The sequence below is a fragment of the Danio rerio genome, chromosome 4 (assembly GCF_049306965.1).
Source record: "Danio rerio strain Tuebingen ecotype United States chromosome 4, GRCz12tu, whole genome shotgun sequence".
Classification (NCBI taxonomy): Eukaryota; Metazoa; Chordata; class Actinopteri; order Cypriniformes; family Danionidae; genus Danio; species Danio rerio.
The window spans coordinates 59,721,010-59,742,408 of record NC_133179.1 but is presented as its reverse complement, the minus strand read 5'-3'; the positions used below and the strand labels follow the sequence as shown (position 1 = coordinate 59,742,408).

Genomic DNA, 21,399 nt, shown 5'->3' with positions numbered 1-21,399 from the left:
CACAGCAAGAGAGATCTGTTATGGTACAGGCACAAATCAAGCGACACAAAGAAACCAAGAAAGCAACTTTTAATCAGAAAATCAGAAACTTTACATATATATATATATATATATATATATATATATATATATATATATGTATATTATTTATTCATTCATTTTCTTGTCGGCTTAGTCCCTTTATTAATCTGGGGTCGCCACAGTGGAATGAACCGCCAACTAATCCAGCAAGTTTTTACACAGCGGATGCACTTCCAGCTGCAACCCATCTCTGGGAAAAATCCACACACACACTCACAAACTACGGACAATTTAGCCTACCCAATTCACCTGTACATGCATGTCTTTGGACTGTGGGGGAAACCGTAGTACCCGGAGGAAACCCACGCGAACGCAGGGAGAACATGCAAACTCCACACAGAAACGCTTGTTGCTATACATATATATATAGCAGCTGGGCATAGTTAGTCTGCAAGCAAGTTGGGCTGCGGTCACACTAGAGTTTGTGCTTGCAAAATTCTTTCATACATCGCTGCAAAAAAGGGTGGGATAAAACAATATGATTAGACGATACTAAAAGCGACTGATTGCTCCATATAGCTCATGTTTTGATCTTCTATTGGTCTCATGCACTCACGTGATGTGATGTCAAGCTTTTTTCTTACCTTTGTGGAGTCCACTATTAAATCTGTCATGCAGCTATATATTTATATTTAGAAGATAATTACATCTCAAGTTAAATGATTGTACAGGCAGTTTATACAGGGTAATTCAATGACAAGAGTTCACTTTCATAACTACACAATGCAGAAATTTTAATGTGATTAACCTGCTCCACCTACACCAACTACAGCATTTCTCAGATTTCTTTTTCACTATGGTGTAACTACAGTGGTAAACATCACATACAACAACAACTGCACTTACTCCTGTAACTTGTTTTCAACAATGAAATTTAAATATCTGTGTCACAGATTCATTTAAATTAATGGCTCATCATCATGTGCAGTCGTCTTTATTAATAGCTGCCTAATAGGCCAGACCATTAACTGAACAGGATCGTTTTACATATATGAAACCTCTTAACAGTTATAGCTGTTCATGCCAATACCAACTTGATAGCCTAAAGCAAATTACATGAACAGGACCTGCCTAACATCTCTTAAGACAAATAAGCATAGTGTCTATAACAATACATGCTTGATTGCCCAGATCATTACATCTGAATGGTGCCTTTTCGTAAGCATAGTTCTTCACCAATACCAGTTTAATACCTCAAATAAAGACACAGATGTGAGGCGTCACGGTGGTGCAGTGGGTATCACGATCACCTCACAGCAAGAAGGTTGCTGGTTCGAGCCTCAACTGGGTCAGTTGGTATTTCTGTGTGGAGTTTGCATGTTCTCCCTGTGTTCGTGTGAGTTTCCTCTGGATGCTCTGGTTTTCACAAAGTCCATAGACATGCGATGTGTGTGAATGAGTGTGTTTGCATGTTTCCCAGTAATAGTTTGCAGCTGGAAGGGCATCCGCTGTGTAAAGCATGTGCTGCTGGATAAGTTGGCAGTTCATTTCATTATGGCGACCCCTGATTAATAAAAGGACTAAGCTATAAAGAAAATGAATGAATATATGAGTAATATCACACGAGTATCAGTTTCTGTATTTCTTATTGTTGTAATGGCCAGTTGTTATTGCAATAAAAAATGTATAAATAAATGTAAAAAAAGCAGTGTGATGTGGCTCTCGGAACGATTGTCCCTCTACCTGTTGTTTCAATCCCCTGAGAACTTTTCTCATCTTCAGAACGCAAATGAAGACACTTTAGATGAAATCAGAGAGCTCCTTCATCTGTCATAGACAGCAAGAGTCCAGAGATGCTCAAAGGGTTTGACAGTGGTTTTTCTGGAAAAGAAACCAAAAACATTGTCAAAACCTGTGACGTAACTTTAGTGGTTCAATTGTAATCGAGTTTCAAGAACATTTTGTTTGCCAGAAAATGTTGATAAAATGAGCCATGTCCCAAGCAGGAGCTGTTGAAACATGCAGTAGCTGCTTTTTGATCCTGTAGCCTATTCTCTTCATTTGCATTCAGCAGAAGAAACTCAAACAGGTTTGGCTTAAGTAGTGGATGAGTAAATTACCGAATTGTAATTTTTTTTAATGTGAAATACCCCTTTAATGCTTCTGTAAGTAAAGGTAAATTAAATATTTTTACTGAAGAAACTGCTAAAGAATGGCAGAAAACGTGGAACACAGATAATAAGAGACGACAATTCATATGAAACAATAAGAAACACTATATAGGCCTATGAAGTTGTAAAAATAGAAAAGAAAATAAGGGGTCCTTAAATTAGCAAAAACGCGTCCTGACACGCCCTGAAAGCATTTGCGCCCTGCGTTTTGCGCTTTGCGCATGGACCGTCAAAATAGAGCCCTTGGACTCAGAAATTAATAGGAAGTAATGTGTTGTAGACATGCAAGTCATCATGAACTGGATTAAAAAAAAAGTTTCTCAAAATTGTCTTAAAATGTTTAGATTAAAGGTTTTGATCAACTTTAAATACTAAAGTGTGTGTTTGTGAGAGAGATCTAATCTAATAAAATTTTTATTAATATTTTTTATTTTATCAATCTTTTTATTTTTATCTATCTATTTTTATTTTATTAATTTCTGTTGTTTTTCTGTATTATATTTTATATCCATATTTGTTTGCACTACTGCCCTTTTTGCATTGTCTTGTTTTACGTAGTGTCGCTGCACTGCTTTTGGCAATATGAATGTACAGTTATTTTTTTATGCCAATAAAGCACATAAAATGTGTGTGTGAGAGAGAGAGAGAGAGAGAGCAGAAATAGTGTAGATTGAAAAACAAGGGAGAAATGTATCAATAAGTCATGACTGCAACAGTAAGTGGCAAAAAAAGCTAAACAAAAAAGACTTTTATTTTGGCGTGGTGTGTGACGTCATCAGGTGGCGCCGCTTCAGCGCTGTGATTCAACTGGAGAAAGGTTTGTGTTTTTAAATGTTTACGGATATAACCCGATTTAATTAATGTTTCAGGTTTTTCATCCGATGCTAATTTATGTACTTGCTGTTGGAAATATTATTTTAACCCTTTATACAGCGTAGTACTATTTTATTCTCAGTAACTGAGGGCTTTTGTTTGTGTGTAATGCGAGTTTTAAAGCAGCGTTTCCCAAACTTTTCAGCCCGCGATCCCAAAAATAACAATTTATTTAGCAGTCTATATTGTTTACCATGTTACTGAAAATATTCTGTCAGAATTAGCATGCAAGTATGACTTCTAAACAACATTAGCACTATCTAATTGACTGTAACCAATGCTGTACTTTGGTAATTATTAGCTGCTAATATGATTTCCATATTTAGAGTTTGCAAAGATTACTTTTAGGAAATTTTATTATTAAGGGAAATGTCTGAATACCCAAATATAAAACCAACTTTACCTCAATTATCTATAGAGGTAAAGTTGGTTTTATATTCGCACATTCAGACTTTCCCCTTAATAATATAATTTCATAAAAGTATTATTTGCAAACTCTAAATAGTGAAATCATATTAGCAGCCAATGACTATCAAAGTACAACATTGTTCACAGTCAAATAAACAGTGTTAATGTTGTTTTCAAGTCACACTTGGATGCTAATTCCGATCGAATATTCAAAGTAACATGGTAAACAACATAGAGACTACTAAATGAACGAATGTGTGAATATAAAACCAACTTTACCTCTATGACTCCTCAGGGGGTCCCGACCCTCACTTTGAGAACCACTGTTTTAAAGAAACGTTTTACCTGATCTCTTTTTGTTAATTACTCTCATTAATCGAAACTGTTGAAGCAAGTGTTGAAGAGAAGTTATTTTGTTTCTCTTCATTGTTTTATTTATTTTAAACAGGACATTTTTATTGTTTTGTTCATTTTAAACAGGAAGTGTCCAAACACAGAGGAAAAACTCCTACTGAAGAGACTGATCTTCACACTGTTATAAAGATGGCGTTTATTAAAGAGGAGAGTGAAGATGTGAAGATTGAAGAAACATTCACAGTCAAACAGGAAGATCCACAGGAACAAACAGGTTAGTTTTCATTCTCAAACACCAACTCAGTCATTTGATCCTCATTCAGATATATTTTAATAATAAGAATAATAAATTAAATTCATCTTGCAGCCCTGAGTGTGCTGCCTAGTTCTCCTAAATGCACACGAGCACTCATTGAAAGACCGAAATAAGTTTCTTTTGTCACTTGTTCTCATGTCTTTTGTCATTCTTTTATGTATTATTAGTCTCCCATTTTCTCTACCTGCTTAAGGTTGTTGCTTTTCTTGTTCTTCTACTGTTTGTAAAGCGTCCTTGAGCACTGGCGCTTTATTTAATAAATAAATACAATCAATTTAAAATGGTTTAACTGAGCTGGTGATATTTGACCTACAGTATTCTCATAGAAGACTCAAAATTTTAAGCCTTAAAGTGTCTTAAATTTACGGACATATTGTTTTGTAGGTCTTAAATCTTTTTTAAACAAGTCTTCATTTTCCTTTGTTCATGTTTTGTTACCCAATCTGGCCAAAACCCACACAATCACCAAGAATCCACCTAAATTAATCTTTAAACTTTTTATTAAAAAAGGTAATTTTCACTCTAATTTATCTGTTTAATTATTTTCCTTACAATAACATTTGTTTAAATGTGCTCCATGTATTTACTGCTGAGGACATCGACCTGGACAGATTGTTGTGCATAGATTTGGTTTATTGTAGTTTTTTAAACTTTTAAAACATTTGTCCATTTTTTATTATTATAAAGAACGTTTATGTTTGAAAACAAGTTGAGCTGGCTTGTTTTTACACAATATTTAATTTTTTTTCAAAGAAATATCTAAAATAATTAAAAAATATCATTAATTTATTATTGTATTATTAAATGTTTTAAATTATAATATTTTTTTGGACGGGGCAAATAAAAATCTTTTTTCATCTGGGCCATTTGAAAAGTTATTTAGCCTTTAGACCTTCATGAGCCTAAAATTTCATTCATAATGGTCCTAAAAATGTCATAAAAAGCCTTAAATTTAACTTGGTAAAACCTGCAGAAACCCTGGTTTAAAGTATGTCAAAAATTGTGGATACCCCCAGTATTAAATACGCTGAATGAAATAGACACTCAAGTGAAACATTGAACAGTCTGAGATTATTGACCATATTCTTTATGTACCAGCAGGCGGCGCCATTGGAATCTTTTTGCCTGACACTTTTTTTAAAGAATTAATTTTTAGATCCTAAAATCAGAGTTATGCTCTTTAGGCATGGGGCGATAACTATATTTAGGGTTTACCGCAGTTTGGAAAAGTCAAGGTTTTAAAACCGCCAACATTTTCTACTGTACCTTTTTTATGTTTTGTTTAAGTTTTTTAGGACAACAGTATCTCCTGCAGAAAAGATATCCAAAGATGCCGTTTTAAATCGTAAAGAAATCTGTGATTCATTTGAATGATTTAGCCTGACATGTTTAGTGCTCCAAAATATTTTAAAAGTTTCTGAGAAGAAAATTTATTTTAGGTTATCATACTGTCAGAATCTTAAACTGGCCCATGCCCAATGCTGCTTGATGTTGCAAGGTCATATTTTCTCATTTTATTATTTTTCTTTGTATGTATAGACTTGAACACACTTGTTTGTAGAGCAAGTAGTGTGACTGTTTTCTGCCATTCATTATTTCTGGTCATTTCCCCAATAGGCAACTGAAGTTCTAAAACAAAAGCATGAGATTAGGTCACAACTATGACATGATTGACAATGGTTGCTGTTTGTCATTGTGCTCTGTTAATCCTGAGAGCTGATGCTGAGTATTTTTAGGGCTTTTCACACTTCAAATTGTTAACCCTGGGTCATTCTAATCCTGGATGAAGAGAATCCGGGGTTATCTGTAATCACATTCCACGCTGCTCATGCTATACCAGGGCCCTATTCCATTTACCAAGCTTAGAGAAAAAGCCAGGCTTATTTTGCATATGTCAGGTTTATTAATGGCTGAATCAGTTTCATAAATCAAATCTACGAAAGTTCAAACTCAGTTACTCTGGCAACTCTGCTGGGAAACCTTGTCCAGGGCAGGTTAACTCTCAGGCTAAGTCTTAATTTCTTGCTTAATCAAAGTAATGTTGACATTCACCTGCTGTAATTTGATGCCATTTTAATTCACTGTATAGGCACTTAATAGTAAAGGTATATATTAGGGCTGAAACTGACGATTATTTTAATAATCGATTAATCTGTCGATAATTTTTTTGATAAATTGATGAATCGGATATAAAAAAAAAACAAGAAAAGCATTCATTTTCAACCCTTTATTCAAAAAAGCTCACCTTTGAGCTGTTATAATATTATTAATAATAACAATAATAAAAATAAAAACTTACTAGTTTTGTCCTGTTTTCAATCCAAATATGTAAATTTTTAGATAGATTTATACAAGACACATGAAATAGCATAAAAAATTATGTCTTGTTTTCTGAAAAAGAAATACATCTAAAAATGAAGTCATCGTTTGCTTAAAACAAGTTAAATTATTTGCTAATTGTGTAAAAAAATAATCTTAATGAGATATAATTTCAAACAGAAAAGTATTCCGGCACCATGCTGGATCTCCGGCGTGCGGCCGTGAGGGGAAAAAAATTCAGAGCCTGCATATGCGGTTTAATTATAGGGATGCTCAAAATAACCGATTAACCATTAACCGAAAGAGTGCATTTGTAACCGATTAATGGAATCAGTTAAACGATTAAAAAATATACTTTATATATTTTTAAAGTTTGGCTGCATAAGGGGCATCTGTTAAATGGTTTACTAATGACCGCGAGTGTTTTGCTGTTGCGTGCTGTGTGCTCGAGCGGAAAAAAGTGTTTTACTTCAGTCTCGTCTTTTTTATTCTTCAATCAAATGAAAGCACTGCAGGGTTTCTGTTGAGTGACAGCAGTGTTTGGGTTGTCAAGGCGACTATGGCAAACTTTTAATTATGAAGGAGACTTGTGGTCGTTGTTACATCCAGAGCTGTATTACTTCACAGATCTTGAATATGACAGCAACATGACTCGCGCACACCAGCTGATTCAGTCGTTTTCCAGTGACATAAAAAAGAGTGCCGGGCTTCTTTTTTTGTCACAAATGTTGCCAAGGACTACATTTATGAAAATAATGTTAAAGGCGATTCAGCGAGTTCAAATTCAGCCATGAAACTTGTTGGAAAACCTGTTACATTGCCAATTTGGGAACATTTTGGATTCGTGCCGAACGAGAAAGGCGAACCAATACTTTGGATGAAGCTATTTGTAGGGCTTGTTTGTTTTTCTTTTATTAAAAAAATTCAATAAATAAATAAATAGATAAATAAATAAATAAATAAATAAATAAATAAAACACCTTACGGATAGGATGCAACAAAGAAAAAGCATGTTTTTAATCATTCTTTATAATCTGATTCATAGCCTACATGTAATAAACCCATATTGCGCCAACAAGATTAAGCTCTAAAAGGTAAAGTTTAGAGTGAGAGGAGTTATTGCTATGTTATTAATATTAGTTGTATTATTAGTCTCCCTTTTCTCTACCTTCTTAAGGTTTTTGCTTTTCTTGTTTTTTTACTGTCTGTAAAGCGTCCTTGAGCACTGGTGCCATATAAAATAAACAAAAACAATAAAAACATTTGTAGCATATTATATGTATATCTTCATCTTTTCTATCTTTTGTGTGGGGTTTGTAAAAGCTTTGCCCTTGTCTCGTGCAGGTCTTCATCACATTGTCTGTAGTTGCAACTTTCATTTTCTCTGTCTCCTCATAAACTCGGAGTCTCCTTTACTTTACTTCTTTACTGTAAACGTGACATCGTCTTCATTTTGTGTTATGTGGATGGCTAGTGGCTTAAACGAATCCGGTAGTCCTCGGAGAACCATCGCTATGGGTAGTCCATCACTCATTAATTCTCCAGCATTTCTTAGAGCTGTAAAGTTGTTTTCTGCTCGTATCAAATAGTCTGTAACGCTCTCACTGTCACTCGTGCAGCTGTGTCAATGTTGTGTACATGTTTATTATGCGTGGTTTACTTTTGCCTGAATAATGCTCTTTCAGTATTTTTAGGGCTTTTCTCCTGTCATCGGCAGCATTGTGTCTTACCAGTGAAAGGCTTTTATCATCGATCAGTTCAGCATAACAATCAGCGCTCTGCCGTCTGTCCTCATCTAGTTGCTCCGCTTCAGCATCAGTAGGCTGATGCAATATAGTTTCTTTTAGCTTCAGAGTGTGTAAATATACTAGAAATCTCGTCTCCCATAGATCGAATTTTTCTTCTGATCCATCGAACATAAACTGCGGCGCTAGATATCCTCCCGCTCTGCTTACCATCTTTGCTAACTTTGCACCTGAATACGTCGCGTTAACTTTGCTTTCTTGAAAACGATCGCTAGTCTCGCTGCCTGGGGCCCATAACCTGTTGAGCTTGGAGTGCGTAGCTTAAGCACTAGACAGAACAAATCGTTTCATCAGCGTCTTTTATTACTCACTTTCACATGCTCTCTCTGTACAGCATGAACACGAGACGGTAACACTTCTGTTTATCAACAGTATAACGTGGAGACTAGAGCTGCAACAACGAATCGATTAAATCGATAAAAATAGATTATTAAAAGCATTGGCAACGAATTACATAATCGATTCGTTGTGTTGCGCGACCAGGAGACATTTGATAAGAAAAAAAAGAACATGGAGCGGAGCGGACTGAACAAGGCCTCTCTCCGTCTCTTGCGCACTGATACAGAGTTCAGCGCTTCAAGAAGACAGGGATGATGCGGAAGAATCACTACAGAATTCTACAAAGTCCCTGGTGCTGGTTTCTTTGTGTCTGGCACTGAGCTAGAGAAAGACAGCGGGGTTCAGCAGGTTTTGTTTTCGGTATTCCTGACACTGATAGACAGCATTAACACAAAAAAACTCTTACCCTATAAAGATCTAAACTGTGTTTCCTACAAAAAGACAAAGCAGGTTATGTTTCACAGCTGTCTTTTTCATTTATTTTTTTGCTCGATATTACGAGCACTGCTTCGTTTAAGCAGTTGCAATATGCGCTGAGCCAAAGAGCTTGCGCTGAGGAGAGCTCTCAGTAAGGGACTGTTGGAAAAGTGCTGCTTTTTTTTCGAAAACAAAACCAACTTAACTTCGCTGAAAGACGTGTCATATTATCACAATTATGCAGCATTTTAACTACCTAATACTTCATTTATGTTTTAGATATGTAAATACACACAAGTACTAGTAAAACAATACATTTAGAGTTTGTAAAACACACATAAAAGTCTAACAATCCATTCAAATATAATTTGCTGATGTGTTTTATTTATATCAGATACACATTACACATCGTGAAAGTAACTATAAAGTTGAATCTAGGCTTTTCTAAGTTCACCAAACACTTACTTGCATGTATTTTTGGAGTAACTTATGAATGTACCTGCTGAATCCTGCGTGTTCTGCTTTTATGAATGAGGCAGCGGCCGCAAGTAAACATGGAGACGTCCATCTCACGTTATAAATCACGATTACTTACAACACGTTTATGTGAATTGGAATATCAGGTAGTTGATGACATGATGAGCAAGTGTGTGAATGTTATCTGTTTTGGATCATTAATTTTTCCATCTGTTGTCATGTATAGCTGCACTGCAGAAAACTTTTCTTTCTTAATCATTTTGTCTCGTTTCCAGTTCATATATCTAAAAAAATCTTACATCAAGACCAGACAAGAAAAATAGCATGAGAAAACGAAGTGATGCTGTTTGAGATTATATCTTATTAAGATAAATTTTCTCACCCCATTGGCAAATAATTTAGCTTGTTTTAAGCAAACTATCATTAAAGTTTGAGGTTAAGTGATTTCTTATGGAATTTCATGTGTCTAGTAAGTATCTTCATTTAAAAACATTTACATATTTGGATTGAAAACAGTTTATTATTATTATTATTATTATTGTTATTATAGGCATGAGCTTTTTTGAATAAAGGGTTGGAAAGGGCTTTTATTTTATCCGATTAATCGAAAAAATAATCAACAGATTAATTGATCATTAAAATAATCATTAGTTGCAGCCCTAGACGTTAAAAACGTAAACAACATGATGTCATCACTACAGTACCGTAATACACTGAAACATAATTATGAACCCCTCAGTGATAAATATTAATACAATTAGCAAGAGTGCCAGTTAGGGATGTAACTGTATCAGAATTTTATGGTACGATAATACCTTGGTATGAATGGCACGGTACGGTATTTATTGAATAATTTACAGTAAAAACAAAACTACTTAAAACTACTAAGACTCGAAAAAAGTGCCAAAAGTGTTTATTTACCTTAGCACTGAACATATCAATGACATACAAATTAGCCATCTATCTGTAAGTTTTGAAACAAGAACTTCAATTTTTCAATTTTAATAACAAAAAACTATTAAACCATATAAAAAAAATAAAGTTTCAATTTAGTATTGTTGAAAACTCATCACATTCAACATTTAATCAGTCACTCACTTAGATAGAGATGGGTTTTTTAAGAAAAATTATCATATAACTATAATCTGGTAAAAGCTGGGATCTCTGGGCATGTCCCCGGCAACAGAAGAAAAAAAAAAAACCTCTCATTTGGGACTGAGGTTTCGGGGACAGAGAGATATGATTTAGCCAAGGTAGACAGCAGTGGGTAACATTGTGCAATGTCTTTCCACCACTTGAGAGGACAAGCCATGAGTGAGATAGAGGCTTCTTTATGGTACAAGTCAATGTCTGCATCAATCTAACAAGTGTGCTGTGTTCTGCAGTCACCATGACTGTTTTTAGTCGTATTCCCCGACTTATATTTTACCATAGTCTGGCAGTGCCTGCATACTGTTTTTTTCTTTGTCTGTCACCTTTTCTCCTTTATCGTATCTTTTTAGAAAGAAACCAAAATTTTTCCACACATCCGATTTAAAACCCGCTTTAGGTTCGATCATTTCCAGCTCTTTTTCTTCCCCTCTACTAGCAACACACTCCATTTCCGCATTACTGGATCTGTAGTAACAACAGACCGGAAAGAATGATGGCCACACCTAGGCTGATGGGAATTGTAGTTCCCGCTACCTCCCATTCGCTTCATTTGCCTAAGCAAACTTTTCTCAGAAATATAGTTTTATTGAGTCATGCGCCTACAGTAATATTGAAAAAAATTACTATGACGGTATTTACAATATTGTTACATCCCTAGTGCCAGTACTTTAATACAAATAATACGCAGTTATCACAGGTAATCCATAATAGACATTGGAGAAAACTCGCACCAAAGGCACGCTTGTGTCCGGATCCAATATTATCGCTTAGACAAGAGAAGAGGAAAGCCAGCGCAAAAGGTCAAATGTACACAGTGAGAGAGAGGCAAAGATGAAGTTTTACAGCAATTCTCTGTATAGTGAAATAGTGGCTCATGTGCTGTGCAGCCTTCACTCACCCTCGCCTCCGTCCAAGTATTGCGACATCGCGCAGTGGAGATGAATGACGTTAGTACGTAATAACCTGTTCCAATATCGATCATTTTGACACCCCTAGTAACGAGTAACGATGCAGCACATAAAAAGTTTATCGAAGTAAAAGTATTAAACTTATTGAAAATATGTACTGAAGTAAAAGTGTAAGTAGGAGAAAAAAAATAATACTCCAGTGAAGTACAGATACTGCCTTTTAGTAATTAAGTACAGTAGTGAAGTAGTTCTACTTCGTTACTATACATCTTTAGAAAGGTGCACATTCCAGCCTTTATGCAGATGCTGTACAGATATGTCTCATGTCTGAGAGGTAAATATTCAGCTGTTTGTTCAGCTGTTACCTCAGAACTTTTTTTTCTGATGCGTTAGCCAGTCAGGCACAGAATGAACAAGTATTCCCTGTCATTTTGTTGTAATTATAAATATATACAAATAAAAATAGGCCATTAACAGTGTAACTACCCGCCGGTTATTAAACAGTCCACGCTTCCAAATACTGATGTCCACCATGCGTTTCATTTAATGAACACCGGGAAGACTAAAAGATAAACAAATAAACAAACCAAATGTTTCACACAAACACAAAAGGACATCAAAATAAACTAATAATATATAAAACAATGTTTAGTTTACCGTGTTAGCCTGATAACCAGCTCTAGAATAAGCAGGAGCATTAAACAGGTGCTTGCATTGAGATCTCACTATCCTGAGTGACCATACAAACTCTCGCAGGTTAAATCAATCAATGAGAATCATGTGACTTTCCACTCAAGCCAACCGGCAACAAAGAAATTAGTAACAAACATATACCAATACACATTCAAATAATGAAATTCAAAACAATAAACAACATTACAAGCTGAACAATCAGCGTCAGCTACAAACAGCTTTCAAATCTGTGTCTTATTAATATGACCAAAATTACTTTTATGAGAAACTTGGAAAACTGGACTGACACGGTTTCAATTTACTATAACTTCTTTGTTAAGTGTCTTTGACAGAATTCACATTGTAAAAGCACTAGATAAATGAAGATGATTGGAATCTGCTTAAGTGTGTACACGTTAATGTACCAAACAAACTATGATCTGATTTATTTTACATTTATCATGCATCAAAATTACATTGTGTGTGTGTTTTGATGAGAGTTTTTAAGACTTAATGAAAACTAACGTTTATTTATTTATTTCAGACCTAATTGAAGAGAAGGAGAGGAGTAAAGAGGAGGAACATCATGTTAAAATTGAGGAAAAAACTCATTTACAGACTGATGATATATTGAAAAGGAGAGACAAAAATAGTTTCACCTGCACTCAGTGTGGAAAGATTTTGGCAAGCAAAAGCAAACTTAAGATTCACATGAGGATCCACACTGGAGAGAAACCATTCACATGCACTCAATGTGGGAAGAGTTTCAGCATATCATCATCCCTTAATCTACACATGAGGATCCACACTGGAGAGAAACCATTCACATGCACTCAGTGTGGGAAGAGTTTCAGCCACTTATCACCTCTTAATAAACACATGAGGATCCACACTGGAGAGAAACCATTCACATGCACTCAGTGTGGGAAGAGTTTTAGCTTATCAACATCCCTTAATCTACACATGAGGATCCACACTGGAGAGAAACCATTCACATGCACTCAATGTGGGAAGAGTTTCAGCATATCATCATCCCTTAATCTACACATGAGGATCCACACTGGAGAGAAACCATTCACATGCACTCAGTGTGGGAAGAGTTTCAGCCACTTATCACCTCTTAATAAACACATGAGGATCCACACTGGAGAGAAACCATTCACATGCACTCAGTGTGGGAAGAGTTTTAGCTTATCAACATCCCTTAATCTACACATGAGGATCCACGCAGGAGAGAAACCATTCACATGCACTCGGTGTGGGAAGAGTTTCAACTGCTCATCAAACCTTAGTAAACACATGATGATCCACACTGGAAAGAAACCATTCACATGCACTCAGTGTGAGAAGAGTTTTAGGATATCATCATCCCTTAATCTACACATGAGGATCCACACTGGAGAGAAACCATTCACATGCACTCAGTGTGGGAACAGTTTCAGCCAATCATCATCTCTTAATAAGCACATGAGGATCCACACTGGAGAGAAACCATTCACATGCACTCAGTGTGGGAAGAGTTTCAACCGATCAGAACACCTTAATCTACACATGAGGATCCATACCGGAGAGAAACCATTCACATGCACTGAGTGTGAGAAGAGTTTTACCTGCTCATCACACCTTAATCGACACATGAGGAAACACACTGGAGAGAAACCATATGCATGCACTCAGTGTGGGAAGATTTTCAGCCAATCATCATGCCTTAATCTACACATGGTAAGCCACAACGGAGAGAAACCATGACCTACGAAACTCTGACGGACTCTGACTTGCGAAATCGCATCACTAGACTGTGAGACCAATCGAAGATCAAAACATGACCTCTCTGGACGGAAATTTAAAAAAATGTTCCAATCGCACACTGTTTTTAATGTCTAATCATCTTGTTTGTTCCCGCTCCTTTTCGCAACACCATACAACAGAATTTTGCATGCTCAAACTCTAGTGTGACCGCAGCTTTGGCGTGGGATGAGTTTCAGTAACTCCTCAGACCTTAATAAACGCATGAAGACTCACACTGGGGAGAAACCATTCACATGAACTCAGTGTAAGAAGAGTTTTAACCGATCAGCAAACCTTAATGAACACATGAAGATCCACACTGGTGTGAAAGAGTATTTGTGCTTTGAGTGTGAGAAGACTTTTATTACAAAATTGAAACTGCACCAGACGTTTTACACTTGAGAGACCATACAAGTGTTCACACTGTGACGAGAGGATTAATCAGTTAACACATCTGAATCACACAAAAGAGGATTCACACTGGAGAGAAACTGTACATCTGAAATCTGATGTGTCTACAGAATTGGACAAAAAGTTGCACACATTACATGAAACATACAAAACATTTTCTCATGTAGGGATGTCCCGATACAACATTTTAACTTCTGATACGATACCGATATTGCAGCTTTCAGTACGAACCGATACCGATATATCATTTTTTAATTTTATAAAATATCTTAATTGAATGAACAAAAATAAATTTTTAAAGTGCAAAATGCTAATTCAAGGTCACTTCAGTTAATAATTTTTTTTTATCATCAGCAAATAGTAGAAACAGCTGAGAGCAGGAACATATGAAAAAAATATTGTTAATTGAACAACTGCTAAAAGTTCAGTGTCCAAAGTGTCGATTTCAAACACAGCTTTTTGGTGAATTTTTGATCCAGTTGAGCTGAAAAATATCTTTCACACTGGGCAGCAGAAATAATTTATTGTTTAGTTAATAAAAATGTGCAGTATGGTTAGTACAAACATTTTCATGACCAGATCTATTTAATCTGTGTTTGTATCATAAGAACATTATGGCTGTGTCAATGTTCCCAAACATTATTAATTTTATAATAATATATATTGCACATATTATCTTTAACATAAATATACTTGCAAAAGCTGGATTGAAACACACCTTTTCTCCACAGCACATACAATAATATGACTTTTAAGAATAATTTTATTTATGAAAATTCATTTTATTTGCATAATATATTGCACAGATTCCACCCTACTGCCCACATGGGAAAAATTAGACAATGTGAAGAACTGCAAACTGGTGTGAAAAGCTGACACTTTTTATCAGAGCACTTTATCTTTCTGGGCTTTTTAACGAAGAGTTAATCATGGCAATGTCTCTAATTAAATTTTCCTTCTGCCCCAAAAGTAATACCATTCTTTCTTTTAAACTGTAATGGCCCTCAGCAACAGAATGATTTCTTATTCTTATTTAACAGACAATTAACGAAAAAAAGAAAAGCGGAGCTGCGGCAAAATAATGGATAAAAAGAGTGAGGATATGGTCAAATAAATAAATAAATGAAAAAAAAAGTGCGACTGCTGCTTTCTCCGTTCACCATGCTGGAGAGGAACAGTCTGCGCAAAAGAAGCGCAGAGTTGGTTTCGTTGAATACAGCTCTCATCTGATTGGCTGAAAGGTACGAGTAGTCCTGACTCTGGCAGGTCTCAAAAATACACACACACGTATCCAGGGGGAGTCGTACGTGAAAGAGGATTTGCACATTCTCATCCAGGATGAACTCGTAAGTTTTAAACATTCAAACTTTTTGTACACTCTTATACATTTGCAAATGGTGTTTTGCATTTGTGAAACGTATTTTATAAAAAATTTATTTTTATTTTGTGCACGTGAAATTTTTTTGTGAATATAAATAAATATTTTACGCACGTGAATTTGGTTTTATGCACGTAAATTTGGCTACGCATGTGTATTTATTTATTTATTTATTTACTTTATTTATTTATACTGGGACAATGTACAACATGACATGTTGTGCCAGAGTTAGCTATAAAGCTAATTTACATATGTAGTCCCAGGGCAGGAAGTAACAAATTTAACACTTATAACAAATACAATATACACTTACAGTACAATAAATACAATACATCATTGTCAATAAAATGAAATCAAATCAGTGGCTGCATATTTGGTTTTGTTTTAGCCAGATTTTAAGAACAGTTTTAAAACGATTAAAAGTGCTGCTCTCTCTGATATACACTGGTATTTTATTCCATCTTTCTGCTGCTTTAACTGAAAAAACTGATTGTCCAAAAGCAGTTCTCTTAAGTTTAACTGAACAATCACCTCTAACAGATGACCTAGTCTGTCTTATATTGTCCTTGCAGACAATCACACATTGTTTGAGGGGTGGTGGTGCAAGATCATGAAATATTTCATACATTAAACACACATCAACATAAAATAAGAAACTGTCGAATGTTAGTAATTTTTGTTGTGCAATACAGTTGCAATGATGATAGCTCCTTGGCTTTTTAGCTAAAATTTTAACAGTTTGTTTATATATAACATACAATGGTTTTAATGTTGTAATGTTCGTATGCGACCAGCTTGTAGCACAATAAGATAAATGAGGTAAAATCATTGTATTCATGAAAAGTTTAGCAGCAGCCATAGGTAACTGATGCCTAATGTTTCTATAGATCCTCAGGCTTGCTCTAGCACTTTTGGAAACCTTCCTAATGTGTTTTTTAAAATTTAAATTGGAGTCAATAATTATACCTAAATATTTAAAATGATCAACAATATTTATTACTTCTCCATTAACTAAAATATCTGAGCAATGCTCTTCATTTTTCTTAATTGAAAAAAACATTCCCACAGTTTTACTTACATTGAGGGTAAGACATGAACGATATAACCAATCTGAAACCTTTTTCAGTGCAGCAGTTAGTTTTTTAGCAGCATGTTCTTTGGTTTTAGCGTGAGTATATACTACCGTGTCGTCTGCATACATTTGAACCTGAACTTCTGGACACACTGTAGGCAGATCATTAATGTATAAACTAAACAAAATTGGTCCAAGAATTGATCCTTGTGGAACTCCAAAATTACAATTGATGTATGGTGAGCATGCACCATTAATTCTTGTACATTGCTTTCTTGATTTTAAATATGACTCCATCCATGATAATGCGTTAACAGAAAAATTAAACCTTGATAATTTAGATAAAAGTATGTTGTGGTTAACATTATCAAAGGCCTTTTTAAAATCAAGAAAGACCGCCCCAACAACTCCACCCCTATCTAGACTGGATTTAATTTGTTCAATAAAGTAACAGTTTGCTGTCTCCGTAGAATGACGTGCTCTAAATCCAAACTGCATAGTGTGTAATGGAAATTTATCTAAATTTAAATGCTCTACCAGCTGATTACAAACAACCTTTTCAATTACTTTAGAGGCAATTGGTAAAATACTGATAGGCCTATAATTCACCACATTAGTAGGATCTCCAGTCTTAAATATGGGTGTTATTACTGCTGACTTCCAGGCACTTGGAACATAAGATTGTCTTATTGATAAGTTAACAAGGTGAGTTAAAGGTGTATTAAAAACATTTGCATACTTTTAAAAAAATGCTGAGTCACATTCAAAGGCATCTTTAGCTCTAGAACTCTTAAGTTGACTTAAAAATATTTGTACATAAGATTCAGATACTTCAGAAATATTAAAAACAGTAAAATCATAATTTGGTAATGTAATGTCTTTACTTCTAAAACTAAATCCTTGTGCCAAATCTTGGGCTGAATCTATAAAAAAATTATTAAATAACCTAGCAATTTGATACTTATCTTGAATTAAACGTCCCTGAGATTGTAACTCAATGGCTTTATTATTAATAGTTATCTTTTTTTGCACTTTATTAATATTCTCCTATACTTCCCTACTATTGCCTTTTGCATTATTTATAAGATCAATAAGAAATATTGCTTTTGCTTGTCTTAGTTCCTTTACAACTTTATTACGCAGTTGCTAAAAGGTTCTTTTATCATGGGCTAACCCTGATTTAATTGATTTCTTTAGGGCATGATCCCTCTGTCTCATTAATTTCCACAATTGTTCATTTAACAAAGGTAAATTTTGCTTCTTTTTTTTTTAGAGAAGGTGATATTTCTACTAAATTTACTTTTGGTTTTATTAATTTCTGCAATTAAACACTCAGATGCATCTTCTAGATTATCTGTAGATAATATCTCTCTTCAATCTAATTTTTTGATTTCCTCTTCAAATTAATTTTTAAGCTTTCTTGGTATAACATTTAACACATTTCTTTTATCTTGTTGATATAAAAACCTATGATTTGTTAGTTTTCTTACCACTAATATAAGATTATGATCTGATATCGCTGTTAATACGTTTATTGACTTTGTTACTCTTTCCGGTTTATTGCTAAAAATCAATAAAAGTCAATTTGGGTTTCAGATGATGAAGTAATTCTACTAGGCCCCTGAATTAACTGCACTAGGTCAAAACTGCTTACTATTTCCTGAAACTTTTTTCTTTGTAACTTTTCAGTCCAATTAATATTAAAATCTCCAACCAATATTAATTCTTTTTTTGAGTCGAGCTCTTTCATAAAATGTTTTAAATTATCATAAAACCCGCTCTTTGATGAAGGAGGTCTATATTCCTCCAATCCTCTTCAGTAGGTCTTGGTAAATGTGTAAGTGCCATGTTCCTGTTAATTGCAGCACATGTGTCCTTGATGGCTTTAGCCACTGTGCTCTCCCCCAAAGAATAATGAAAGGCAATTGTTCTGACTGAGTTTCCTGTTGCCAAATACCTGTAAAATAACCAATAATATCAACGTTATTTTCTCTGTTTTTGACAGAACATGAGTGCAGGATTAGATGGAAGGCACTTTGTGACAACTATATAAAGTGGAAAAAAGGCAGCAGTTGCCAAGTGGCTCTGGAGCAACACGTCAGCAGAAATGGAAATATGCTGCAGCTATTTCTTTCCTGAATGTATTTCTACAGAATAGAAGGTACTTTTTATGGTAATGTAATTAAATGTAGTAATGTAATAATTAAAAATGATGCATGCTAAGTTTGTTTTTACATTTAAGCACTGTAATATTGTAACATTGTGCACCTTTAGTAAATTTTCCCAGTACAATCAGTAATCTTGATTTTGAAAATCATATGGATGGATCAGTCAATGACAGTGATGTGGATACTCCACAAGAGGAAAGCCCAGAACTGGAGAGTGCAGAAAATAAAAATGAGGAACTTCAAGAAAGGCCCCAGAGACCCAGAAAAAAAAAGAGATGACCCTAAAAGTCCGAGCACAAAAATAAATGAAAAACTTGTGGACTTTTTAGTTACACCACAGAGTCACCAAAACAACACGACGAAACAGAGCTTTTCAATATCCTAATAATGATAATAATAATAACAACAACAAATACAACAACAACAATAATATTTTATTATTATTTATAATAACAATAATTATTATTATTATTAATAATAATTATTAATATTATCATCATATTGTAATTATTGTTAAAGTATGATTTTTTTTCATTTCTAAAAAATAATAAATATTACATTTCATTTTATAATAAATAGCCTAATTATTTATTTATCTATTATTTATATGATACTAGAATACGTATTAGCTTAAGTGATATGTTTTAGAATAGAATATGTAATGTTTAACTTTTCAATATTAGTAAAGCAAACCCTATGTGCCATTTAAAATATTTCAATTAATATGTAAAGTGAGGACATGTTTTTACCAAATCTAATATTGAATTTTGTTTTAAATGCGTGTGCGTGTAAAACAATATAATTTGCACAAAGAAGTTATGGGTTCTTCTCTGAAAAAGTAGTTACTTCACCCAGTTAAGAGCATCCTTATGGGCGTTTTACGTTATAACTGATGTGGTTCAAGTGATGGATCTGCGACAGAGAAAATGTGTTTTGCCAAGTTTCACCAAGAAGTAAAAAGAATATCACGCACATTAAAATAAACAAAGAAAATCTTAACAAGATTTTAGTTTATGAAATGTATTAATGAGTTTTTTTTTTCTTTTTTCTCAACAGCTTGATACAGCCATTTTACATGACAACTTGCTTATACATTTAAGCATGATTCTGTTTTTAGTCGAACAATAACCATGGAGAAAAACATTTCATCCAAAATTGAAAATTCTGTTCACCCATCACATCATCTCCTCATTTACTCACCCTTTGGTTCAAATTAAAGGGGTTTAAAATTAATTTCTTCTGCTGAGCACAAAAGACATTGGGCCCTATCACACACCTGGCGTAATGTGGCAAGGCGCAATATTTTTTTGTTACTTGAGCAATAATAATGAAGTGTGGTCAAAAAACTGAAAATACACATGCTGTGCCCCATATGGTCCAAAACCTGACAGGTGGACAAATCGTTTTTTTTTTTTTTTTTTATTAAAAAAATATAAATATGCATATAATAATAATAATAATAATAATAATAATAATAATAATAATAATAATAATAATAATAATACTGCTAATAAAAATCACATATCAGACTATTTAAAAATATTTTAATCCTGATTTCAGTGTCACGTGATATTAGCATTTATAGCAAATAGAATGTTCGGCTAAAAAAAATTAAAATTGTAAATTGTTACTGCCAATTCATTTACAATTTAGTAATTATCCATAAGGAGTTTTCTTGCTATGTTTTATTGTTATTTTTACACATTACTAAATTTATTCATATTGTAAGTTTACAAACAATATAAAAAACCTTTTTATTCCTTAATTAAAACATTTAATCATTTATGATTGGCAAAAGCTGAATTAAAAAACTAAATATGCTTTTAATAAGATACTAGAAACAATTGCTGTTGAAAAGAGCTTTAATTCTAATTTAATTTAATTTTAAATGTCAAACATACATGCAATAGAAACCCTCATATTGCTTTTAATGCATATAATATTGTTTACAATAATTGTAACTAGTGTTTTCACAATGCTGGAATTTCAAACTTTGAGATGATACCTTCAATAAATATCAACATTTGATACAATTTTCTATATTTTGTGATTTTTAAAAAAAAATTATATTTAAAATTATTTTTATAATATGAACAAATTTTTTAACAGCACATCTTTGCATATTATCTTACTTGTAGAAAAATACATGATCATTTATAGCCTATCAAAAACATTGTTCAGAGTTTAATTTGCATATAACGTGTTTTAATTGACACACATGGTGTTTAGCATTATCATAGTGCTCTATATGCCTATGTGTGTGCAATGACCTGCTCTTTAACACATCTAGTATTGACAAATATTTATTTAAAAATCATTATTGATTTCAGAATTTTCAATATTGTATTGT

At 33.9% G+C, this 21,399-nt stretch overlaps 3 protein-coding genes across 8 annotated transcripts in view; 2 read left to right on the top strand and 1 right to left on the bottom strand.

Moving 5' to 3' along the window:
- LOC137491106 (uncharacterized) overlaps positions 1–21,399 on the top strand; it is a 1,257,671-nt gene that overhangs the window by 472,310 nt on the left and 763,962 nt on the right. The window lies entirely within an intron of this gene.
- The window catches only part of LOC100329723 (uncharacterized), a 399,138-nt gene that overhangs the window by 39,247 nt on the left and 338,492 nt on the right, over positions 1–21,399 (bottom strand). The window lies entirely within an intron of this gene.
- Positions 1–21,399, top strand: part of LOC137491131 (uncharacterized) — a 246,822-nt gene that overhangs the window by 97,366 nt on the left and 128,057 nt on the right. The window contains exons 1-4 of one of the 3 annotated variants that reach the window (XR_012402560.1): positions 2,970–3,009; positions 3,954–4,101; positions 12,777–15,777; positions 18,887–19,180. Coding sequence is in view for 2 of the 3 variants with exons in the window: in XM_073948592.1 (XP_073804693.1) it covers positions 4,017–4,101; positions 12,777–13,981 (1,290 nt within the window). In the remaining variant the exon portion in view is untranslated. Of the gene's footprint in view, positions 1–2,969; positions 3,010–3,953; positions 4,102–12,776; positions 19,181–21,399 lie in introns of those variants that run through there. The other 2 variants (XM_073948592.1, XM_073948593.1) reach the window with 2 other exon arrangements.